The 26,213-nt window shown below is 39.0% G+C and overlaps 4 protein-coding genes across 4 annotated transcripts; 1 reads left to right on the top strand and 3 right to left on the bottom strand.

Annotated features, from left to right (window-relative positions):
• Window positions 1-934: 934 nt before the first annotated feature.
• Window positions 935-2,804, bottom strand: LOC141534517 (eukaryotic translation initiation factor 3 subunit I-like). The gene is made up of 4 exons (XM_074253942.1): window positions 2,659-2,804; window positions 2,261-2,507; window positions 1,810-2,090; window positions 935-1,482 (listed from the first exon to the last, which is right to left on the bottom strand). Exons 1-4 carry the CDS (start codon window positions 2,659-2,661, stop codon window positions 1,033-1,035), a joined length of 981 nt encoding a protein of 326 aa, XP_074110043.1. The 5' UTR covers window positions 2,662-2,804; the 3' UTR covers window positions 935-1,032.
• Window positions 2,805-2,856: 52 nt separating this feature from the next.
• Window positions 2,857-4,218, top strand: LOC141535142 (peptidyl-prolyl cis-trans isomerase-like 3). The gene is made up of 5 exons (XM_074254993.1): window positions 2,857-2,987; window positions 3,097-3,171; window positions 3,462-3,742; window positions 3,804-3,962; window positions 4,078-4,218. Exons 1-4 carry the CDS (start codon window positions 2,985-2,987, stop codon window positions 3,928-3,930), a joined length of 486 nt encoding a protein of 161 aa, XP_074111094.1. The 5' UTR covers window positions 2,857-2,984; the 3' UTR covers window positions 3,931-3,962; window positions 4,078-4,218.
• On the bottom strand, window positions 3,991-8,823 carry LOC141533305 (sarcosine dehydrogenase, mitochondrial-like). Its single transcript, XM_074252148.1, has 11 exons — window positions 8,559-8,823; window positions 8,030-8,141; window positions 7,695-7,948; window positions 7,255-7,467; window positions 6,793-7,122; window positions 6,260-6,709; window positions 5,995-6,192; window positions 5,448-5,715; window positions 4,758-5,307; window positions 4,569-4,679; window positions 3,991-4,213 (listed from the first exon to the last, which is right to left on the bottom strand). Exons 1-11 carry the CDS (start codon window positions 8,664-8,666, stop codon window positions 4,057-4,059), a joined length of 2,751 nt encoding a protein of 916 aa, XP_074108249.1. The 5' UTR covers window positions 8,667-8,823; the 3' UTR covers window positions 3,991-4,056.
• A 141-nt stretch (window positions 8,824-8,964) lies between these two features.
• On the bottom strand, window positions 8,965-25,913 carry Herc2 (E3 ubiquitin-protein ligase HERC2). Its single transcript, XM_074251373.1, has 4 exons — window positions 25,139-25,913; window positions 24,834-25,058; window positions 10,816-24,428; window positions 8,965-10,482 (listed from the first exon to the last, which is right to left on the bottom strand). The coding sequence occupies exons 2-4, from the start codon at window positions 25,024-25,026 to the stop codon at window positions 10,249-10,251; spliced, it is 14,040 nt and encodes a 4,679-aa protein (XP_074107474.1). The 5' UTR covers window positions 25,027-25,058; window positions 25,139-25,913; the 3' UTR covers window positions 8,965-10,248.
• Window positions 25,914-26,213: the final 300 nt, after the last annotated feature.

Genomic DNA, 26,213 nt, shown 5'->3' with positions numbered 1-26,213 from the left:
GAGGAAGAACCCTCATATGGCCCAGGACTTGATAGTTTGATGTGAGTATGAATATTTTGTGAAAGACTAGATTTTAAAGTTGCGAGAATCTTCTTAAAACTTTACTCGCGTTTTTCTCAAAACGACTTTTTCAAACTTTCCGGTACTGTAACTTTCGTAAATATGAACCGATTCTCAATTTTTTTGTTTCCCCGTATTCGTCTACTTAGTGGCTATCGTCGCACGTAGGGGATTTTGAAAATTTTAATTTTTAAGATTTTTAAGGCTGTTTGAGTCCAAAAAAATGAGGAAAAAAGACGAAAAAATTTTCAATATGGCGCCATTTTTTCTCAAATCAAAATTTTCAAAATCCCCTACGTGCGACGATAGCGACATTCCTATAGATTAAAATGCCGTTTGGTTTTTTTGTTTCAGATAATCCGTTTTTGAGTTACAGTACCGGCAATGGAGGGGGAAATTTTTTTGGTGCTCTACAAAAATGTTTATAACTTTGTGATAACAAAATATTTTTGAATAAAAATTTAGGAGAATTATCCTCAACATATACTTTATAAAACAAAAAAAACCCGATCCCCAAATTCCTTTATTATCCTAGTAAAAAAAATTCCCGAAAATTGCCTATTTTTTCCAGCGTCACAGTGGCTATCCCCCTTAAATTTGGCTGTCACTTCACAATTGTTTTAATTTTTATTAACAAATAAATTATAGCAAAACAAAAATTATTAAAAAATAGACTTGTAAAAATTTTAATAAATTAAAAATGCAATTTTTTAAAACAAATTTTTTTGTTAAAGAAAATTAAAAAATTGTCAAGTGACAGCTAACTTTAAAGTCATAAAATTTTTTTGAAATTTTGTAGCAATTAAATTATTAAAAAATTCCACATGTTAAAATTAATTAAAATTACAAGTGAAAATTTTTAGAAGCATAATAATAAATTTTATTACTGTTTTAGAATTTATTTTGTATAAAGTTATTGTATATAAATTTTAATTACAGAGTTATTTGAAATTTATTTAATTAAACAAAAAATTAGTATTCAAAATTAAAATCAAAGTACGATTTATCAAAAGGATTTATCCGAATAAAACCGTCTTCTCCTCCACTGCAGAAGCTGCGGCCGTCTGGATGGAAAGCGAGGGAGTTAATAGGCCCGAAGTGACCCTTTAATCTCGCAAACTCTTCCTCAAATACCAGGTGGTAAAACCGAGCGTCAAATTTTCCTTGACGCGCCGAAGTCGTTGTTACATCCATCGCATCTTGACCACCTCCAAGGATTACGTGGTCGTAAATCGGGGAAATTGTCGCAGAGTTTACCGGTCTCTCCGTTTGGTAAGTTTTCAAGTGCATCAAGGATTCACTGTCGAATAATTTAGCAGTGTGGTCCTTGGAGGCTGTGATGAACATGGTACCGTCTTTGTTAAACTGCATGTCGTTGATCAATGACTTGTGACCTTTTTGGGAGTTGAGCTTCTTTCCAGTCTACAAATAAATTTATTTAAATTAATATTCAATTTATAGCTATTAATTATTAATTTTAATTATTAATTATTAACATTAATAATGATAATACTAAAGTTAGCCGACGTTTTTAATATTTTTTCATTTCATTAATAATTAAATTAGAACAAAAAAATATTTTAAAAATTACACTTAAAGTTTTTCAAGTTTTTTACAAATGAAAATTCTATTTTATTTTTTTATAATCATTTTTTCAATAAAAAAAAAAAAAAAAAATTCTAAAAATTTTTAGACCTCGGCTAACTTAATTTTAATTAATTTCAGCATTATATTTTCAGAAATACTTACAGAAACATCCCAAATATTTATTTCACCATCTTCGTGACCAGTAATAATAGTCTCATCAAGAGCGCCCCAGAGAATTGATGAAATTCTCGGTCCATTAATCGGGATTCTGATTATTGCAGATCCTTCTGCCAACATTGAGTCGACATTCCTGGTGTCGATGATGAACATTTCACATTGGTGACCCAAAGCTTTGTCCGTCGAATAAACAGCCATGTTTGCTGAGAAACTGAACGCGCATGTTCTTACAGAGCTGTTGGTTTGGATTTGAGAAATTTCTTTGCCTAAATTTTATAAAATTATCATTAATAAAATTTATTTAACTTTTGAAAAAATTTTTTAAAAATTTCTACTTGTGAAATTTTTTTTCATTAAAATTTAATTTTTATAAAAGTCTAAAAAAATAATTTTACACTTTTTAGAGTAAGTATCATAAATAAAATGTCAATAATACCTGTTTGACAGTCCCACAATCTCAATGTATTGTCTCCAGATCCAGACATAAAAAATTTAGTGTTCCAATCGACGTCCATGCACCATATAGAGCCATTGTGACCATTAAAAGTACCCAGACGCTCGCCATTAGCAGACCACCAGACATTTGGCTTTTTGTCTTTCGAAGCTGAGAAGATTAGATCTCCTTCCCGGTTATACTTAACCTCGGTGATGGCACGCTCGTGCCCCTGAAGCATGACGGGACGCTAAAAACACATAATTATTATTTTTATATGCCAAAAAATGCCTCGAGTGATGACGTCAAAAGATAGAGAATTTTCACGTGTATTTATTATTTTTTCGCATGCAAATTATAACTTATATTGTTCACTAAATTTTACTGGATTTTATTCTTACCATTTTTGATATTTAATTGATGTATTTCCTGACGTCTAGGTAACCAAATTCAACAAGCATGTACACAAGTAGATACTAGCATAAATTTATAAAAATATAATGGACTTAGGTTATGTATAAGCCGAGAAGTAAGGCTTATTACCGTACTGGCGTGGAAATCGCCGGAATTGTGCACTAGTGACACTGCCTCTGGCGGATTTTCTTTTAATTAAAAAACAATTCTGTGTTTAAATACTCACGTTACATTTAAGTTGACTGTCAAATTTATAACCAAACAATTTTGCCAGTGTTATTATAATTTTTTTTCTATTTGTTTACAATTAAAAATGGTAAGTTAAATTTTTTAAATCATTTAATCATGTAATTACTTTATTGTCTGCTAATTTTATTTTCATAAATATTTATTCTGTACATTAATTAATTTTTATATAATTTCAGAGTGTAACACTTCATACAGATATTGGTGATATTAAAATAGAATTGTTTTGCGAGTTATGTCCTAAAACATGTGAAGTAAGTTCAATTAATGGCAACAATTAAGTTTAATTATTATAATACTAAACTTAGCTGATGTTTGCAATTTTTTAATTATTTTTAATTCAATAAATTAGAGCTAAAAAATATTTTTCAAAAATTGCACTGATTTTTGTATTCAAATTTCAATAAAAAAAATAATTCTTAAAATTTTTATATAGCGGCTAATTTAATTTTCATTAATTATTTTTTTTTTTTTTTTTTTTTATTAATTTTTAATTAGAACTAAAATTAATTTTTTAAAACTAATTATAAATTTAAATCTGTAGAATTTTTTGGCGCTATGTGCGAGTAATTACTACGACGGCTGTCTGTTTCACCGCAACATCAAAGGATTCATAGTTCAAACCGGTGACCCAACACAAACAGGCAAAGGAGGCACGTCGATATGGAACAGAAAGTTTGAAGATGAATTCAAAGAAGAACTTAAACATAATGTCAGAGGTTTAGTCTCGATGGCCAACAACGGACCTAACACGAATGGTAGTCAATTTTTTATCACATATGCTGCTCAACCTCATCTAGACCTCAAGTACACGCTCTTCGGCCGGTAATTATACTAAATTTACTTTTAATTAATTTCAAAAAAATAAATATTAATTTTTTTATAGAGTAATCGATGGAATGGACACGTTAGAACAGTTGGAGAAGCTGCCAGTAAATCCTAAAAATTACAAACCACTGACTGAAACTCGCGTGAACAGTGTGACAATTCATGCGAATCCTCTCGCTGGATAAATTGAAGTTTAAAAATAAAGATGCTGTATAAAGTAAGAAAAATAATTAAATTTCTACTAATTTATTAATTAAAAAAATTTTTTTTCTTTTTAATTATCAAAAATATAAATCACAATATATGTACAATTAATTATAATTGCCTTGCAGTCTTTTATTTTCGGGATCAAATGGACTGTGCAAGTAAGCTCGTGCTGGATATTTTTTTCCCATTGATTCTATTTCATATTTACCTGATTCTATATAACTTTTTGTTACGTTTTCGCCCAGTGGATGTGTAATATACCTATAGTATAAATCAAAATTAATTTACTAGATATTTGATCATTTTAAGAATTTTTTTTAACAAATTAACAAATAAATTATGACAAAAAAATTCACATGTAGAAATTTTAAAAAATTAAAAATGCTATTTTTTAAAAATTATTTTTTTGAACAAAATTAAAAAAAAAATTTTTTTTAACGATTAAATTATAATAAAAAAATTCCAGATTTACAAATTAAATAAAAAAAATTATGTAAAGAAATAAATAAGTGTGTGAATTTTTTTTATAATAATTGATTGGAAAAAATTTAAAAAATTTTTTAAATCTCTGTTAATTTTAATAAAATTATTTTGTATAAAAGTATGTATAAATTACCCTTGTCCAATACTGTTGCTATAAACATAAGAGTACTCAGCTCTTCTCAAATATCCTACAAGTTTATCATCACGATAAATAGCTTCTAAGCCCCAGAGAGACGTATTTTTACTAAAATAAAATAACAATAAACAACAATAAATAAATTTTTTAAAAGTGGAGAAAATAAAAAATCCTGCATAAACTTACTCTTTAAGATGAAAATGAACTAATTTCCTTTTAACACCATTAACACGTAAGTTATTGACAGCTTTCTTGCCATTGTAATCTCCATGACGACGACAGACAAATCCCAGCCCAGCTTCAATGGGATTGTCATCAATTCTGAGATCACTATTCCACAAATGATAACCTTTTTCGCAGCTGAGGCTGTACATCGCACGGAAGCCGGCTAATTTCAATCCATGCTCCTTGCCAGCTTCCATCAAACTGTTGAAGACTTTCTCACAAGATTGACTTGGAATGTGGAGCTCATATCCGAGCTCACCGACAAAACTCAGACGAAAGGCTCTTACCAGACAGCCTTTGACATCAATAATCTTGGAAATTGAAAATGGGAATTCTTTATCTGAAAAATCTTTGTCTGTTATTTCTTCAAGGATGTATCGGCTGTTGGGCCCTTGGATAGATAAAATTCCCATTGTTTCTGTAGCGTCGTGAATTGTTGCTTCAAAATTTTTTTTTCTGATTATTCTGTTTAAATGAGCGAATGTATGGTATGATGACATTCCTCCAGCAACTGAAAAATTAAAAAAAAATATTATTATTAATAATTTTAATCAAATAATAATAATTATAATTTATAAAATATTAAAATTTATTATTATTAATTTATAAAACTAATTTAATTTGTCATAATTTAGATTTATTGATAATTACCGATGTAAAATGCCTTGCGCTGAAAAATTGGATCAGCAACACCTCCAGACCCGGCTTCTATTGAAGTTACAGTGCAATCAGCTTCAACTCCACCGTGTTTGTTCAAAGCACATGTGTAAACGGTTCTGTTTACTTCACGATCAACATTGGCGGTAAATAAATAATTGGCAGCCTCTTGTGATTGCGCGCCGCAGAGATAATATTTCCCAAAGTACGATAAGTCGAACAAAGCGGCTTTATTTCTGCAAGCTAATGCTTCTGATCCAATCTAAAATTAATGTAAAGCAAATAGTATGTTAATTTTTTTTTTTTTTATTATAAAAAAAATGACACTGAAATTTAGCAGACAATTTTTTTTTTTTTTTTTCGTGAAAAATTGCATTTATAATTTTTTAGAGCCTCTAAAAATAGAATTTTCTAAAATAAATTTTTTTTTGTTGTTATTTACTTGTTAAAAAATTTAATGTCAATTTTTTTTTTTTTTAATTATTAAAATGATAAAATATCTGCTAAATGAATTTTTCTAAATAAATTAAAAATAATTTACCACATCATGATGTTTAGGAAAATCAAAAGTATAATCTTTCTTTAAAATTTCAGCATAATCATTTCTCTTATTTTTAGGCGATCCATAAGCACCATAATAATCATAAGGAGGTATCAGAGTTATTTTACCAGGTTGATACCACCCAGGTCGCTCCCATCCTTGTGCTTCTTCCATCACAGCTCCATTTTTAATTAGCAACTGAAATGCGTAATAAAAATAAATAAAAAGTTTTACGCAATAAAATAAAATAAATAAAAATATTTACATTATGAAAGACGTCTTTTTTAAAATTACGTCCGCTCAGTGGTGAGTCATGAGGAAAAACAGTGCTGTAATTTTTAGCGTAAGCTTCATGAGACCTCTCGTTGGCCCAGACGGAGTCTCTGACCTGGTCGGAGGTGAATCTGCGGACGTCATAACTGAACATGTGCTTTTCCGGGCGGCCGTTGATGATCCATGAGGCGATTTGCTCTCCACATCCTCCGCCGTACATTATGCCCGCACTGTTGTACCCGCAGGAGTAGAAAAAACCAGAGAGCTTGGGGTCCTCGCCCATCAGCGGCTTGTGGTCTGGAGTAAAAGACTCCGGACCACAGACCGTCGTTTTTATTCCAGTTGTCTTCAATTTTGGCACTAGCTCTACCATCGCGTTCACGTGGGTGTTGAATACCGTCCAGTCTAATTCGTACAAGCCGAATGAAAAGTCACGAGGCACCTAAACAATATTTTTAATTTTTATTTTATAATTATTTATCGTTTTAATTTTAAATGTTGAAAATATAATCAAAATATAATTACAGATTTAAGAATAATCGGATTAGGTTCATAACCACCGATTTGCAGCGAAGACCCCTGGACCTTGATATAAAGACTCCCATCATGGTCGCGAATGTTAGGAAGACCTTGAACACCTTCTATAGGTTCACTGACCACATAAGCGTGCTTCATCGGTATCAGGGGAATATTTACACCGGCTAGTTTCGCTAGACTTCCTGCCCACACACCAGCTGCGTTTAAAACACACTTTGTTCTTATTGTTCCGTAAGGAGTTTCCACTCCTGTTACCGATTTCCAGCCGTAGTCATTCTCCTGGGTTATTATTTTGTGCACTGGACAGTTTTCGATCACCTGAAAAAATTCATTTTTATTAAATTAACAGTTTTTCATTTTTTATTATGAATTGTAGGTTTTAGGTTATGACATAAGAAAAAATAATGATACAAGAATTATAAATAAAATTTATAAAAAGAAGATACTTACTTTAGATCCTAAACCTTTTGCGGATTTTGTTAAAGCATCAACAAGAATACTCGGATCTATAGTACCGTCTTGCGGGCTGTAAATAGCGCCAGTGAAACTTTTTTCATCAATAAATGGATACAATTTTTTAGTTTCTTCAGGGGTTAAAACATGAGCTTCTATTTCAAAATATTTACCAGCAGTTACTAGTCTTTTATATTCATTCATTCTTGTCTAAAAAAAAAAAAAAATATCTTCATAATTATTAATCATAAAAAAATAAAAATTAATTTAGCAGGTATTTTTAACAAAACAATTTGTTCCAAAAATTTTTTTTTAATAATTTCTACATGCCAATTTTTTTGACATAATTTATTTGTTAAAAAAAATTAAAAAAGGTCAAGTGGTTGCTAACTTTAATGTCATTCATAATAAATAAAAATACCAAAGAAGAAATTTACTTCATTGTGAGCTATAAATAATCCGCCATTTTGTATAAACCCAGGATTTTCTCCAGTTTCTTCTTCCAATTGTTTTATAGTTCTCAGCGTACCGTCCAACAATTGAATGTCAACATCATTGGGCCTTAGCCGCCAGAACATCCCAGCAGTGTGCCAAGTTGTTCCAGAAGTCAGTTTCGACTTTTCCAGCAAAATTGCATTGGTGCCAAGCTTCGCTAAGTGGTACAACGCGTTGCAGCCAGCTGATCCGCCGCCTAAATAAATTATTTAATCACAAGATTAAGTAACAAGGTTAATAAATTGATAAAGTTACTTAAAATGTTATGTAAAATCACCGATGATAACAACGTCTGCAAATTCTGGCACAGTAGGTCGAGGGATAGTAGTTTCTTCAGCTTTTGTCAGGACTTTTCTTTTTGTTTTTAATTGCACATTCCATGGTGATAACTGTCAAAATTTTTTATTAAATTTATTTTTATATTTCTTTTTTAAATTTTATTAAAATTATTTTTATATTTCTTCTTTAAATTTTATTAAAATTATTTTTATATTTCTTCTTGATAATATTAAAGTTTGCTGACATTTTTTTTTATTAAATTAGAAATAAAAAAATTTTTTCAATAATTTTTTTTAATAAAAAAATTTAAAAAAAATTTTTTTAATATCAGTTGACTTAATTATAATTTCTTCTTATTATATTTTAACAAAATATTAATTTTATAAATTTCTTCTCAAAAAAAAATAAATTCAAAATAATTCAAAATTTTTTTTATACCTAAAAAAAATTTTTTTCATTTAAAATTATTAATTAAAATAATAAAAAACAATTTTTCTAAAAAAAAAGAAGAAATAAAAAATAAATACCTTGCTTTTAGCAGTGCGTATCATTCTAGTTGTTTCGTTAGTGACTGTCTTAATGCCACTGCAATACTGATCAACAGTATTTATCCAAAATGTTTTGATTTTCGTCATAATTAATCACAATTAAAAAAAAAAAAAAAAATGATTAATAAACACAACAAATAAATATCACACTTTCTTTTTTTTTCACATCCATACAAACATCTTGACTCTATCAAGTGGAGCTCAATAAACACAAAACATTTCGCAATAACATTAATCATTAACTATTTCCATTTAAATAACTTAATTTATTTATCTCTCGCCTTACGGGAAGAAATAAAAATTTATTAAATAATTTTAATCACTAGTATTTAAATTAAATGAATTTTTAATCGTAGATTTATTTCTTCTATTAATTACAATTATTGTCTTCATTATTTAATTTAAGTGAAGAAAAAATTTCACGCAACTATAACAGATAAAATAATTTGTACTGCAGTAATGCACTGAGTACTTGACTCTTCACTTACCACGATTAAAACTACAGTCAACCACGTGCATGTCTGACAGACGAGATGTACATGCGTTGAAGGCCATTGACCACCGACACAATCGTTTTTTTTTTTTTTTTTTTTTAAATATATAATATTCATCCTACCAGTAAAAGTATCTTTTGTCCTCTTAAACTCTAAATAAATTCCTCCAATAATTTTTATCCACAAAATTACCTTTTTTTTTTTTACCCTACAACTTAATTTAAATGGCTAATTTATTTAACGTAATTAATCCATTTAAATTATACAATTAAATGCAATCAAATAAAAATTTTTTATTGATTTATTTGAATAAAAAAGTGCAACTCGTTCTGAAGGAACTTGTCGACCTTGAATTTAAAACTGCAAACTTCTGAAGTTACTATTTTCTATTTTTACAAACAAAATTATAACCGAGCTTAAAAATAAATAGACAATTTTTTTTTTTTTAATTAATATACAATATTTATTTTCAACTATTATCTATTTCTTCTCTATTTATATTTAATTTAATGTTTATTATTATTAATTTAGTGGTAAGAAAAATTTTATAAAGAAAATATTACAGTAGAAAAATTATCAGCTATCTAACAAAAAAATTTTTTTTTTTAAATTGAATAATAATAATAATTATAATTATTAATTAAATCACATTTTAGCAGTCATACAAAAATTGACAAATATTTATTCGTATTTAAAGTTATGTAAAAAAAAAAATTAATAACAATAATAAATATTATAAATAATAAATTAATATAATAAAAATTGATATTTATTACAATGCTTGCTCTTATTTGCTACATTGCGAAAGATAGTGTGCTTTCAAGCAATCGCCTCCGTTATCGTGTAATTTATAATAATAATAATAATAATAATGTCAATTATTATTATTATTATTGTTATTATTATTTTTATAATTATAATTAATATGTGTGTTAGTTATTAAATGTATCGATGAATGTGTGAGTGATTTTATAAATTTAAAATACTGTCTTTACAAAAAAATAATTTCTCTGTGAATTTTTTTTTTTTTTTTTTGATAAAGCGGTGCTTTACACGTAAAGCTTTTGTAATAATTAATTGAATTAATTATTAATTAATTTGTCGTTTATTTTTACATGTATGTTTGTATTCCGTTTTTATTATTTATATTTCTTCTTTTAGGGGATTTAATCTAGCTAAAGGGACGTGTGCTCTTCACTGGCCAAGCTGTCGGTGTCATCGGTGTCGGAATTTGTCGCTGCTTGCACTCTTGCGTACTCATCTGTGTCAATACTCTTGCAGAAGTGGATCGCGTACTTTAATTTTTGTCTCAGTACTGCCTTGCAAGAGTACTTTGGCATCTTCAGCAGGAAGAAACAGGTGTAACTTTCTGGCAAGAAGTGGTCCGGAGGATTGTATTTGTCCATTACCTAGAAAAATTATTTTAATTAATTCAGAGAATTAATTTATCTACTTGTATGTAAATTAGAAAATATTAATCATTAGTATTCAAATACAGATGGTTTATGTAGATCAAGTAACAAGATAAAAAAGTCTTGATTTTTTTGTGAATATATTATTTACATTTATAGCACTTAATTATAGATCATTAAGTTTTTCAATAATAAAAATATCAATTTTTTAATTAAAAAATTATATGCAATTTTTTATCAAAATTATTTTTTTTTTTAAAATAGTGAGCAAGATTTATAAAAAATTTCCATAAAATATCCATAAAAAAATCAAAATAAAATTCTACCAACCTGTAGAACAAAGTCTCTTCCTCTAAAATCAGCGATAGTCCTCGGCAACCTGGTTCTTCCCCAAACAAATCTCAAAAACAATGATCTCTCCTGATTAGAAAATTCCTCCATGACCTCCCAGAACCACTGAACCAAGTTAGAAGTGGCTTCAACACCTTTATAAGTCGCGACAGACTTAAGTAACCCTAGCGGAATATCCGGACTTCCACAAACCATAGTCTCCAGTTCAGCGCCACTGAACAGAGCTAGCAGTGGGACTGGAACAACTCTGGCCATTCCTTCCCTGACAGCAGTAACCTGAGCATCAAACTCATGCAGCCGATAGTTGAGCGCCAGCCTGACGTACTCATGTCTGTTCTCCGGAGTAATTTTCCTGTAGCGAGTGGAGAGTGGAACATCATGGCCGACAGCAGAGGGAGTCGAGAAAGGCATCTCCAGAGTCTGAAAGACTTTCTCGTCCGGGTCCATGTCTCTGATGCAGAGCAATCCTGGGACATAGTCCCTGTCTACTTCAGTCAAATCCGCAGGAGTGAGGGCGATTCCAGCCAAAAGTTTCCAGATCGGCTCAGCCAGGTTCAAGCTCAGCGGACTTCCAGTTCTTATCGCGATGCCCATGAGTATCCCCAGGAACTGGAACATGCTGAGATGTAACTGGGACTTAACAACAGGGTTCAGCAAAAAGCAGTCCCGGTTAGTCCCGCTGTCGTCTCTGCCATTGGGCGTAGGAATAAAAAGCGGCAGAGATCCATTCTGTAGCTCATCGCACATCTCAGCGATGCTTTCACTGTACCCACCTCCGCAATCATCGACACTCTCGCCGACAAACTTGACCTTCCAAACTCTGTGAGGCAGGAAGAGCACATCTTGGGTTAGCAGCGACATCTTGGCCACCATCTGCCCAAAAACTGACTTGATTCCATCGGGACCAGCAAGACCACCTTTGCCTCTAGCTCTCTTGACCTGGATCCTGTTCAATTCTATCACCGGGCCGTGCTGGCGGTCTCTGACCATGGTGGCTTGGACCACCTTCCTGAAGGTTGCCTCCTTGATACTGTAAACAAGCGTCGGCGCGAGCTTGTTCAGCCCCACTGGTCCACTAGTCGAGAACATCACCAAAGAAGGACAGAGTAGCTCCGCGAAGTAGTGAAGCAGAACCAAGCGATTGTGCAGCGCTGAAGACGGCAAGTCCTTCACCAGGTCGTACTCCATCGGCGTAGTAGCCGGCAGCCGGCTTGGAGTGGCCTTGCTGGTGCTCCAAGCCAGAGTATGCGCGCTTCCGCAGGCAACTCGGGTTATTTTCTTCCCCTGAAGAGCGTGGACCAGTCTGGGGCGCTGCAGCGCGCTGGTGGTTCCATCTCCGAGCTGTCCTTCGTCGTTGTCGCCCCAGGTGAACACTTCGCCCTTGTCAGAGCAAGCTACGCAGTGCAGCGAGCCTGTAGCGATAGAAATGATCTTCTTACCTTGCAAAGCCGCGATTTTCCTCGGCCTTCTCACGTGGTCGTCAGTCCCGTGGCCCAGGCGGTGGTAATCTCCCTTTCCCCAGGTGTAGACAGCTCCAGAGCGAGTCAACGCGACGGAGAACTGGCTCCCGCACTCGACTTTAATCACCCCCAATCCTGCTAGCGACTCAATCTTCATCGGAGTTTTGCAGCCGTCGCTCCCACCGCGGCCCAGCTTTCCGTAATCACCGTCTCCCCAGCTCCAAACATTGTCATCATCAGTGACACAAAGAGTCTGGGCGTCTCCGCTGCCGCAAGCGACGTCGACGGCTTTGTAATCCTGAAGAGCTGCTACCAGCTTGGGCTTAGTCTGGTCGTCGCTGTCCCCGTGGCCCAGCCGGCCGTATCTTCCTTTCCCCCAGGTGTACAGCAGCCCCGCGGAGGTCACCGCTGCGCTGTGATGTCCTCCGCAAGCTATGTCAACTATCTCAGTGCCCAGCAGCGCTTCAATCAGCTTAGGTCGGTCGTAAGAAATTCTATTGCCGTGACCCAGCTTTCCGTCATCGCCTTCGCCCCAAGAATACACGTGGCCTTCTGAGGAAAGAGCTAGACAGTGCTTTCCTCCGGAATTCACAGCTATTTTTTTTATATAAACATGCTGGATTGACTCCAGCAGTGTAGGAATCATCACCGAGTCAGTTCCACCGATTCCTAGTCTTCCGACAGCTCCGTACCCAGTCGCGTAGATTTTTCCATCCGCTGTAACTGCGAACAAAGTCTGCTCGCCACCGGCAAGCTGGATGGGTCTCAAACCGCTCAAGCTTTCGCAGGGTGAAGGTAATTTTATTTTAGCGCCTTCTAGGCCTCCCAACTGGCCTCTGTGGTTGTGTCCCCAGCCGTAAATCGCTCCTGAACCGTCCCAAGACAAGGTCCAGTCTTCAGGCCGTCTGTTGACCCACAGCAGCAGCTGTTCGTCGTGCTCCCGCTTGAACAATTCATGATCTTCATGATCTTTGGAACTATCTCCATCAGCGGTCATTTCCACCATCCGTTTGGTCACTTCCACGCAGAATGACTTGGGCAGAGCTGTCCTGTTGATTAAAGACTTAGCTACTCTCGCCGCGAGGCAGTAGCGCCTGAACCAGGACCACTTGTGGATTTCCGAGCAGCACTGCATGCTGTCCAGCTCTAGATCGCACGCCAGCGCCACTAAAACTTTGAAAAAATCACTGTGCATCAGTTGCTTACCTCCTCTGACACTTGGATCCTCGTAATCGTACTGGCGAAGCAGAGCTTGGGGCAGCGACCCGATTAATGATGATAAAGCAGCGTCTGCTCTGATACCCGGACCATTTAAGTAAACCATTTGGAGCTTCTTCAGCGCCCACATTCGCTGCGAAGCAGTCAGAAGACTCAGTTGGCTGCACTGAGCTAGAGTTGCTGCTAATCTGGTGACGATGCTCTTGTCAGAATTTATCAGACTGTTGTCCAAAAGACACTCTGCTAGAGTTATCGACGGCTGGGTCAAGACAGCGCGGTCTGATCCTAGTTCATGAGGAGCTAGAATTGCTACTATTGGATGAACAGTGAACCTCCAGCCCCATCCGTTTACAGAGCCGTCTGACATGAATCTCCAGTACAATTCATCACCCTGGACCCGCAGCTCTGTCTCCCATTCGCACCACTCGCGTCCAGATCTGATAGCAACGACTCTTCCAGCTCCGTCCATTATTGTCAGCGGATCATGACGACGTTCTGTAGAGCACTGACGGTCAAATTCAACTCTCAAAGCTTCAGCTCCTGGAATTTTAACGTGTCCTGTTAAAGTAGTGTCATCAATATACGGATGAGGTGTCTCTTGAACTACCGGCTGAGGTGACTTGCTGATACAATTAGAATTAGCAGCCGTGTCTTCTAATTCTGTAACACATAATTCTAATAACATATTTTTAATAGCAGAATTTGACTTAGCAAGCGCTATCAAAACTGAAGAAATAATATCCTTAGCGTTATCACAGACGCGATTAGCCACCGCCAACTTCAGAAAGTCTACCAACATCCTAGCGTCGTCTTCCGTCAAGGTTGATGTGAATTCATCCAACCCAGTCTCGGGACCATCTCCAATAACTTGAGCATGAGACGTCAGAGTCGCAGCTATGACACTCATCGCGCTGGTGCTCATTTTTGAAGCGCGGGATGACAAGCTCGCAGAGCTGGACATTGAAGGAAAAATCACAGGATAGTCTTCTAGAGCCGGAGTGGCTCGAGGACTGGATGGCTGATCATTGACAACCGCAGGAGCTTCTCCACCGCCTTGAGAAATCTCCCCGACATTTTGGTAGACAGTGTGTCCAACACTTCCACTCATAGTCCCGTCAATCGAAGCTTCCTGAGGAAGATTCTTCGTAGAGGTCAAGAGCGCGGTGTGATTCCTCAACGCAGTAACAATGGTAGTGCGCGCTTGCATGATATACAGCGCGTTGATCACGTGCTGAAGAGCCTGCTGCTTAGCAACGTTGCTCTCTAAAGATAAAATTATGCTGGACAAAGACGGACGAGTGCCTTTGTCCGTCGTAGAAACGCTGGACTCTGATGAGTCGCCGAAGCCCAAAGAAGCTTGACCCAGCGGGTCTTTCGCGGTAGGAAAGGTCACTGGCTCCTGGTTGTTTGCTGAAGGCTGGTCAGTCAACACCCAGGCTACGCTGTGGCTGGATCCACAAGCCACGCGGTTTATCTTAACCTCTTCCAGGCCGTGGACCAAGGAAGGCTTTCTGTTGTCAATGGTGGTTCCATTTCCTTGCTGGCCGTGATCATTGTCTCCCCAGGCGTAGACCTGGCCAGAATCAGTCACTGCAAGGCAGTGCAGCGCTCCAACAGCCACGTGGATTATCTTCTTACCTCTCAGACCTTCAACCACCGTCGGCTTCCTGACATGCTGGTCATTCCCGTGGCCCAGTCTGTAATAATCGCCCTTTCCCCATGTCCAGACTTCTCCGTACTTGGTCAAAGCCAGAGAAAATTGAGCTCCGCACTCTATTTGTACGACACCCAGTCCGTTTAACCTATCAATCAGCAGCGGGCTGTAGCACCCACCACTTCCGCCTCTTCCAAGCTTGCCAAAGTCTCCATCTCCCCAAGAATAAACACTTCCGTCCTCAGTCAGCGCCAGAGTCTGTGCATCTTTGCTGCCACAAGCGACTTGAATCACCCGCTGGCCTACCAAAGCTTCCACGAGCTTAGGCTTCAATTGAGTAACAGTATCTCCGTGACCTAGTCTTCCATATTCACCCAAGCCCCAGGTGTAGAGCTCTCCATTGCTGGCAATAGCAGCAGAGTGCCCTGAACCGCAAGCGATGTCTCTAATCCTCTTAGACTTGAACGCTTCTATCAACCTAGGCTTGTCCAGAGACAGCCGATTTCCATGACCTAGCTTCCCATCCTCTCCCTCTCCCCAGGAGAAGACTTTGCTGTCCTGGGTCAGCGCCAGCGCGTGGGTGCCTCCGGAGTGCACAGCGACTTTCTTGATCACATACTGGCTCAAAAAGGGAATTTGTTTCGGCTCGCAGACATTGTTGTTGTCGCCTAGACCCAGTCTTCCGTTGGTTCCTTCTCCGCAGGCGTACAATTTTCCCTCCTGGGTGACGATAAAGAGAGTCTTGCTTCCTCCTGCAATATGAAGCGGTTTTAATTTAGACAAAACTTCACTGTAAATAGGAAGCTTTATTTTAGAGCCTTTGAGCCCTCCTAACTGGTCTTTGTCATTCAGTCCCCAGACGTAGACAGCAGAGTGTTGATGCAAGTCTCCAACCCGGTGGGCTGTCATCTGCTCCTGCACAGCTTCCCAATCTGACGCTAAAAATGAAACAGAGGCTGCTAGCTGATTTTCAAATAGCTTTTTCCTTCCTACAATTTGCAGCCCGTGGATCTTGCAATCAATTCCTCCGTTTCGGCACTGCTTCACTAAAATTTCAATGCACGGGTAGTACTCCTTCATATCTTGTAGCAGAGTAACTACTGTGTCAGTGTTTTTGACGGTAATCGTAGTCAATTCCAGAAGACTGTTAAAGGAATCTCCAGCGTTGATAGCAACCACTGAAGGCATGTAGCTTCCATCCAGCGGATCTACGACAATCTTCAGCGAATCAATCAGAATATTCGACATCATTTCAAGTCTGATCCAATGCTTGCCTCTAGCGCCGCTGCTCTGCCAATATTTACCTGATCCATCAACCAATCTAGTTGCCCAATTGTCCTTAGAAGACACGCAAAGCGTTCTAATGCACTTGGACCAGTCTTCAATCAACGAAGACTCGGTGATATCTTGTCTGTTATACCTCCCAGGTTTGCCAGCGTAAACCGCAGCTGAACCCGGCTCTGTGATCCGGTTGAACCCGTGACGGTGGCTTCGCTTGGTGTAGAAGCAATTTTCGCACAAATTGTAATTATCACACACCTTGCACTTGAACCTGGGACCAGAAATTGGAGACAGGTGGCAGGAATTGCAAGCAACTGCGTGATGGCAGGAAGGAACTCGCTCCATCTCTAACATACAGCCAGTCCAGTTGCTCTGCTGCGGGAAATCCACAGACACATCCTTGCCATTGTTGATTATTCCAGTGAGAATTCCCACGCTGGAGTGATTAACCGATCCCCATTTGTATTTCGGAACTGCTACAGTAGACTTTACTTTGACTTTGTCGCCAACTTTAAGCGCTGGAGGACACGGCAAGGTTGGAGGATGACCCAGAAGTTCAATGTGGATGAATCTTACCCAGTAAGTCCCGTCTCTGTGCTGCCAGGCCACTTGGACATTCAAGTCATGCAGCCCTTCAGGATCTATCTTGACTACTTGTCCTATGTCTCCATATTCAACTTCTTCGTAGCTTTTGCAGCAGCGTACTAGCATCCCCACGGAAATATTATCCCGAACGTAATTAGCGTACTCATCAAAGGACAAAAAGTCGGAACGTTTCATATAAGTAGGAGTTACTGCGTCGTGAGCTGAAGGAGAATCCTCCAGATCTTCACTGAAAGATTCATCAGAATCAGAAGTTTCATCAGAGCTTGAAGAAATGTCTCCAAAAACAGTGTCAGCTTTTTCCAGCAGCCAAGCAACCACAGTTTCAGGAGTGATGTTGCTTTCGGCGATGCTGAGGCTTCTGATAGCATACTCGACACTTTTCTTCATGAAACCCATCTCGGTCAGCTGGGTCACCAAAGGACTGGGGCTCTTCTTACTGCTGCGGCAGTGTCTTTTCTGGCTGGAGGTCAACGAAGCCAAAGAACAATCCGAGATTGGTGTGGTAGGCTCCGACGCTAGTCCAGTTCTGTGAATAGGAATGTGTCTCAGTTCCGAAGCCAAATATTGCGAGACTGCCAGAGCAGCAGCTTCCAATTCTTCCCGCTTGAAAATCGGCTTCAGAGGTTGAGGTTTTATCGCACGGGTCAGTAATTCCTGGAACAAATTCTTGCGTTCTTCGTCTCCTGGAGCCACGACGCACTTCAGAACCTGTCGAAGCTTCGATTGGTAACTCAGCAAAGTTTTTCCAGCATTCAAAGCCGCCAGGTGCTCTTGCTGAGTGCGCAAGATCCCGGAATTCACCACTCCGGCTATCACTGGCATTCCTCCAGGTTTGCGATCAGTTCTACAGTGTCCTAAAAGGAAATTCGCCCAGGCGGATATTACAGGCTCGTTCATGGTCATTCGGTCTAAGTGGAACTTCTCTGGGATATTTTCCACACTAGTAACAGGAACTTTTCTTCTCAATCCAGTGTCACGCATCTGCAAGACTAATTTTGAATGCGGAGTAAATTTACAGATGGTTCCATACTCTCCGTCTATTTCCACGAGTCCTCCGATCCTTGGTCGGTCATCGAGCCCCCCGATCACTATCAGAGTCGCCATCACAGTTTGCTGGATCACAGTGCCATGCTCGCCTCCGTTTTCGTTCATCTGGATGTGGAACAGTGGGCCTTCGGTCAGCAGATCTGCTGCTAGGGACACTTTGGAGGTAAGATAGGTGTTTAGAGCTTCACTCCAACCCGGCATGGAATGCAGGTGTCTAATCAAAGCGACCAGTTCTTCTGCTAAAGTAGAACTATGCGATGCAGTGATAGAAACCCTGCATTTATTCACATGCAGCTCAGTGGTAATCCCAGCTTCGCAGCTCAGCGCGATGTTCCCCAGTAATTTAAAGACTTTGTCCAAAAACGGCGTCATTTCACAGTCTGGCGCCCAAAAGGTCAACACAGCTTTCAGAAGTCTTATCGCCATGATCTGTTTGTTCAAATCCACCTCCAGTTCATCAGCAACCAGGCTCAGAAGAAAGTCAACCCAGGCTGAAGTACTCAGCGCGTGACACAGCGCCTGGGAATTAGCTATTGTCTTAAGCAAACCCAACGTCGCCCATGACTCGTGATGTTCTCGCGCCAATTGAGTCACCAAACTGGAGTCTGTTCGGTGCGCAGAGGAAATAATTCCTCGCAAAATAGACGCCAGGATAGTTATCGCAGACTTTTGGACTCCTTCAGCCTTGACTCCGCATGAAAGAAGCAGAATTTTTAGTAAATTTGTTGAAGCGCTTTTTAGATAAGTTGTTGGGTGGATTTCCTTGTTAGCGCTTTCGTCGGTTTTGTTGGTGTCCACTGGTGACTCGGTGTCTGAATCATTTTCCGGTGGAGCAGGAGGTTCTGCAAGTTTTAAATCATATTTACCTTCTTTGCCCATTCTGTAAGAATTTGTGGTTCCGTTGTCCCACTGGACTCGGATCCAGCCGTCTTCTCCCAGCTCTCCGATGACTCTACCTTCTCCCGGAGGGGTACCATCCTGGTCACCCCACTTCCAATCAACGCCTCTAATCACTTTTGTCCCAATCTTCATGAGAGCCGCCAGTTCAGGACCTCCCATTTGAATTGCCGGTGTTTTCATTTTCTGCACTGCATCTTCATAAATTGCAGTGATGTCTCTCGGTTTTGAAGATTCTTCTCTAACAGCTGGCCCTATCTGTCTCAAAAGAGTCAGAATACTTGACAACAGTCCAGAATTTATCAGCAAGCCTATTTCATTAGCATGATGGTGGCTGGTTAGCATCCCCAAAATTGTCAATAAGAATCTAGCTCTTGGCAATTTTCTTAACCAAGTATAAGTCCCTTGATTTAAACTGCTCTTTCCGCTGACTTTCTCTTTACTAGGCAGCTCCGCTTGAATTACATACGCTCTTAACGCTTGGACAGCCCAAGAAATGACCTCAGCTTCTGCTAAAATCACTCTGGCCTTTTGGTAAGGAGTCACCAGCTGAATATTACTCAAATTATGAGTAATTCCCGAAGAAGGATGAGTGTTCCCAGGAACAAGCCCCAGCCAGCCGTTCAGCAGCGAATATTTAACGGAAGTTATCAAGTAGTCTTTCTTCAGCAGCTCTTGGATCATATTGATCCCTTTCTCGCGCATATTCACCCTCTGGATCTGACAATACATGGCACGACGAAGAGTCTCGACATCACCGCCTTCTTCAGCTATGGCAAAGTTAATTATATCCAGCATCAACTCACCAGGATCCATCACCAGAGAATTAGTCTTAGTCTTTTCAATCAACTGGAGCAGGATATTCTTACTCGACTGGTTGTCTTCCAGCTTTTCAGGCGCAGCTGTGGGTGTAGTAGCCTCCTTAGGCGACTCTTCAGCCTTAGCCTTCCTTGTATTTTGAATTGAAGTGTTGACAATATCGTCCAACTTTGGAGATTTATTTTTTTTTAAATCCATAATAACTGCAAGGACTGCGCGCTTGAATTTCGGCACAGTGTACAGCAATTTCAGAGTTTCATAGCCTTTGACCTCGTAACTAGTCGCTGGTCTTACTTCGTACAGCAAAAATCTGCATTTTTCCTGGACTGGAGCGCAGACTTCCTTGTAGCTGCGATTCTGCTGCTGTCTTGTCCGGATTAAGTTCCACTTTGTCTGGTGAATAGTCTTGACCATCTCCACCAAAGCTTTGGACAATTTAGCATTGCCTTCTGCAAGTTCTTGGTCTACTAATCCAAGCGTGTGATGTCCCAGAGCCAGGTGCTTTAAAATGACAGCCATCAAAAGCCTTCCGACTTCTTCCAGCGGATGATCGCCGGAAAAATCTACATGAGAAAGCAAATTATTAGCCTTGCTGTACTTATCTACCATGGTAAGAAATGTCTGGACGTAGGTGTTGGTCCGGTGTGTCTCTGCAAGAGCTTGGATGAAAGCTGACACTCTATCGTCCGAAACCTTTTGGAACTTGTACTTGCAAATTGGAACCGCGGGCTCTGTTGGAGAATTAGCAGGCGTTGAATGCGTGCTTCTGGCTTCTCCTTTCTCTTCCTCGTAAGGATTAGGCGGTTGAAGCACCTGGAGACCTCCTCGCAAGAATTTAGCGTTCAACCAGACACCGGCTTCTTCTTCCGCCGGCAGCAAATTCAGACTTTCGCGCATCCTGTGAGCATGCAAGCCCATCAGGTAGCTCAGCGAGCGTTCCATATCCAGCAGCGACGAGCAAACGTCCATAACTTCAATGGTGAACTGCGTACAGTCCGGCTCGGGTTGGCAGTAGTACCCCACGAAGCAAGAGTCCATCATTCCAGTGTTCAACTGCGCTGGAGTCGTCACTGTTGATATGTCTCTGCCTGCGTACCGCTGGAACATCTCTAAAGTACAAGAGCCTTCGTGGCAAAAATCCTGGACGTCGTAAACGTTGTTGTTCACGACAATCCACAGACCACCGTCGCGGTTGTGGTTCTCCAAGTCCGCCCAGCGGATTAATGTCGGCTCTTCGGACACTGGAGCTTTGCTACCTTGCTGAGGAGCTATTATTCCAGGCCAGGACAGATCATCAGCGTCGTCTTTTTCTACTGTAGGTGCTAGACGGTTGAACTGGTCCAAAACGTCCAGCACTGGAACAAACACTGTCATCCAGTTCATTGAGTGCAGCAGCATCGGGTAGTCTATCTGCAGTAATATCAAACAAATTACTAATTCTGGTAGTAAAATATTAACAATGTCACCCTTTAAAATTGTGGTGACATGCACAAAATGTTTATTAGAAGTCCCTGCAATCTCACTGGCCAGAGGTAGAATTTCATTTACATGATTGCAAATTTGAATTGTGTATTTCTTAAGCAGAGACTCAACACCAACCATCTCTGGATCTTGAGAGTCTTCAGAGTTTGATTTGTTAACACACTGGTACATCTGCGCAATTAGCAACCTTTGCCAGCGCAAAAGAAGATTCAAACTCGGAGAATTGTCCAGTTTTTTATCATCATTCCTCCCACCGTGATGAAGAACTTGCAACTTTGATTGTGACACACAAGACCCGTTTCTAATTAACTGTTTCACCAACTGCAACAAAGATATCGTCACATTATTTTTCTCCGAGTTCAATTCCTTCGCCTGCTTGGTTTCGCTGGCCAGGGAAGTTAAATTAGAAGGTACAGTCTCTTTCTCATCAGAAATATCAGCAATCTCAGCTTTAATCGCGGCTTTCAGCGCGTGTTCCAGACCTCCGTCGGCCATCAAGCTGGACACCAGCAAGTCGGCCATAAATTGCTGGCCTTTGTTCGCGCTCAGCTGCTCGACGCTGTTGGAGTTAGGCAAGAACCCCGACAGAGTTTTCGCTCGTTCATTGGCAGTGGGCAGCAGAATACTCCAGCCGGTTTGAAGAACCGCTTGGGCAGCTTCTTGGATAGTCGCTAGAATCCCTGGACCGCTGGCCAGGCTAACGCAGCGCTGCTTTAACGAATTTAGAAGGTTACTATTACCCAGTCCGACGGATTTTGTGTCAATCCCGTGAGAAATCATAGCGTGTAACTGCAGCCTTAGCAGGTTCAGAGTCGCTACTGCGAGACATTCCCGATCCTGAGTCGGCGGGCGAGTTCCTGGAAGCCCTTCGCAGGATTTTCCGAGCAGAATGTCCAGTAGTTTAAAAGTTTCTTCACAAATATCGACGACAAACGCGACTCTCGGCGCCACTGACCAGGTGCTTAAGCACCAGACGAAGCTCTGAGTCGGCCCACAGACCAGCCCGATGACGCTCTTGCCAGTCAAGGCACTGCACAGCCAAGGCTCGGGGACAGTGAATCCAAGAGCCGGGTCTATTTGTCCGTAATCATTGCGCCCCCAGCCGTAAACTTGCTGGTCTTCAGTCAGCGCAAGCACCAAGACATTTCCCATAGCAAGTTCCTTGACTTTCTTGCCCTTCAGTCCTTCGACCAGCTTCGGGTACCTCACATGGTCTTCATTGCCATGACCTAAACGGTAAGCCGTTCCTTTTCCCCAGGTGTAAACTTCTCCCTGCGCTGTCAACGCTGCTGAAAATTGACCTCCGCAATAAACTTTAACCACATCAATGTCCAATAATTTGTCGACTATCTTCGGGATCTTGGAGCCGTCGGAACCGCCACGACCTAGCTTTCCATAATCACCATCTCCCCAAGAGAAAACTATCCCCGAAGCGGTGACACAGAGAGTCTGAGAGTCTCCACTTCCACAAGCCACGTGTACCACCATGTGGCCATTGAGAGCGACTACTAGCGTTGGAACTGAAATGTCATCGCAATTTCCGTGGCCCAGGCGGCCGTAGTTGGCTCTTCCCCAGGTGTAGAGCTCGCCCATCGCCGTCAGTGCTGCTGAGTAAGTACTTCCACAGGCGATAAAGGTCACATTTTTGTCCGCTAGAGCGTCTATTATTTTAGGATCGTCATAAGAAGTGGTATCTCCATGGCCCAGCCGCCCTCCATCGCCGTTTCCCCAACTGTAGGTGATTCCTTCGTCGGTCAGAGCTAGATAGTGCTTGCCGTCGGGATGAGAAGCTATCATCTTGACTGTCTTACCCACGAAGCCATTGACTTTCTGCGGGTACTGAGTTTCTGAGCCGTAGTGCATCATGTACACTTTACCATTCTGGGTTAAGATCATCAACGCCCGTTCTGTACAGCAGAGCTGCTTGACTCCTAGCTCGGCAATCGCGTCGCAGTAAAACGGCGACGTACCGTTGCCGAATTTAACTCCGCCCCAGACTAGGACTTCTTGGAAGGTCTCGGACTGGTTTTTTGTCAGGGAGTCTGTTATAACTGGCGGCAAGTGTGGAGAAGCTAGCCGGCTCAAGTTGCACATTATCACCACAGCGGCTTTCCGTAAGTCCACGGCAACTTTGTCGTCTTCTGGAAGGATTAGATATTTTAGTAGAACTTCACAAGGCCCGGGAATAATATTCTCGTCAAGGCGACGGGATTTTGGAGCGGGAATTAAATTCAGCCGACGGAGAAGAGGAACCAGAGGCGCTGAACTCCCGGGAGGTATCACCCGGTTGTCCTGATTTTTTGTCTTTCCACTTAGATGGAGTAATAAAATTACCGAGTCCAGGAGACCTGACAGAGTTCCTCGTTGTGCGACCAGCTCGAGAAGCAGACACAGAGCCGTGTGTTGGTCAGAAACTGGGACAGGACACCAAGACCTGCCTGTGACGTCACCAGTGACGACTTGTCGCAGAAATTTTGCGGATTTCTCGACAACTTCCAGCCAAACTTGAGAGACGTTGTTTTCTTCGAAGAGCGTAGCTTCAGGGAGAGACTGGAGAGTCTCCAGAGACTCGGAGAGGATCTCGCTGCAGAATTCTATGTCCTCGCCGGATCTCCAAGCCCGTCGAAGATATGCGAAGGAAAAATTCAGCGCTGCGCGAGTTCCTACGCGGGCTAGACCTACCGCGGCTTTCTCCGTAGGCTTGGTGCAGACTTTTGAAGAAGATATGGGCTTTAAAATAGTCTTGGTGACGACGACATCTTTGTTTTCTTGGGGTTTGTGTCGAGACAAGGCAGTGAAATAACGACGCGCTACAACTAACCGCTGACGTAGCCGCGTTGAAGACAGTGTGCTGTTGGCAACTTCGTGGCATAATGCAGTTTGCTCTTTTATCAGAGATTGGATGCAGGTCACCCAGTCTTGAGAAGATGGCTGCGTTCCCCAGAGCCAAGAGTCTATTATATTTTGAGCTGGAACTGTTTTTTCTATCAGCGCTGTGGCTCGAGCTGCTTCTTCTTCGTCCAGCTTTTGACAGGGCGTGCAGTTACACCCGCTTTGGGGACCACATATTCCGTCACAGCATGGACAGGACAGTACTCTCAGGTTACAGTAGTAATGCCCGCTGTCACCTATCAAGTTTAATTGAGTAGTTATATTTTATTCTTTATTCTATTTTGAATTATTAATTTTTTTTTTTAAATTAAAATTGACAGACACTTAATAATTTTTTTTTTTATGAAAATTAATTCAGCAGATATTTTATAAATTTAAGAATTAAATATAATAAATAAATTATGGAAAAAAAAGTTTTTAAAAAATTGACATGAAATTTTAAAAAATTAAAAATGTAATTTTTTAAAAATTATTTTTTGGAACAAATTTATTTATTAAAAAAAATTAAAAAATAATCAAGAGACTGCTAACTTTAATGTCATTTTTTTATTTATCATTACTTAATTTTGTAGATAAAAAATAACGCAATTTTTAAATATCTTTATTTTTCATAAATAAAATTAAAAATATTAATATATTACCTTTTCGTGCTACAACACCAGCAGAATTTATCAACCCATCGCTGAATGCTCCAACAATTTCTCCATCCCGTACCATTCCATTCCACAGCTCGGCAAGTCCATCCCGACATTGAAGCCGTCTGAGATCTGTTTTTAACCATTTTGCATCTAAACGTGCTTCTGGTCTTACCGTAATATTCAACTGACCGCTCATTTTTTATAAATATTTTTAATCATTTATACTTCCTAAAAAAATAAAAAAAAAACTCTACCAACAACTATTTATTAATTATACATGATAATATATAGGTTAGATAATTACTCACGCGTAACATTTTGATGTGTTTAGTAAAAAAAATAATTATGACAATAATTTATCTCAGTAGTAATAAGATTCAATAAATAAACATTACATCGATAATCACTGTTGACAGCTGATGCGTGACAGTGTGTTCATCTGGTGATTGTTTTTGTTGTCACATCAATAAATATTATTGTGTATGTACATTGTGCCTTAAATTATATATATATTTAAATTTAAATGTTTTATATATTAATTTTATAAATTTTATAGGTTAATTCATTGGATTAAGATGCGGTTAGTTTAGATAAGTAACTTTGTAATTGACACTTTCTATTATTTTTTTTTATTGACTTAATGACAAGACACACTAGGTGACTAGGTGCTGTTTTAATTTATCGATTGTGAAACGTAAATATTTACAGAGATATATTTATATATATGTACAATATATGTGTATGTGTTTTTATTGTCATTTCGGAAAATACTTGAAGCGCGCGGTAATTATTGCGCATGCGCGAAACTTGAAACCAATCATGGCGCGCGCGACTTTTGTTGGTAGACCAAAGCCGGTACTCAGAAGCGTTGCTCTGTCAGCTGAGACGCAAAAGGACATGGTGGATGTAAATTTTTAGATGATTATTTATAATTTAATTGTTTTTATGTATTTATTTAATTTATTTTAATTTAATTTCGCCGAAATAATGATAGTAGTAAATAAATATTCAAAATTAAATGTGAATGCCGGGTTTTAGGTAATTAGTGGTTATGTTCGATCTCCGAGGCTCAAAGCTGCTTAAATCTTGCTAGCTAATGTAATTATTAATTTTTTTTATTTTATTTAACACATTACTAAGATTTTTTTTTTTTTTTTAATTATTATTATCCTTAATTTAAACTAATAAAAAATTTTTATTGCAGGAATTATTGAAGTGTTCGGGACTTTGTTGGTAAGCAATAATGTCATGATATTTTTTTTTTTTAATTATTATTATTATTATCCATGGAATTAATTTTGACAATTATTTATGACTATAAAAATAGTCATGATTATTTAAGTATTAAACTGACGAATATTTTATTTTTGTTTTAACCTAAAC

The sequence above is a fragment of the Cotesia typhae genome, unplaced genomic scaffold, assembly GCF_013202065.1.
Source record: "Cotesia typhae breed Kobodo isofemale line unplaced genomic scaffold, CoteBio_Ctyphae contig_11, whole genome shotgun sequence".
NCBI classification, from domain to species: Eukaryota; Metazoa; Arthropoda; class Insecta; order Hymenoptera; family Braconidae; genus Cotesia; species Cotesia typhae.
The sequence above is the reverse complement of the archived record's forward strand: the minus strand, read 5'-3'. Positions and strand labels throughout refer to the sequence as shown.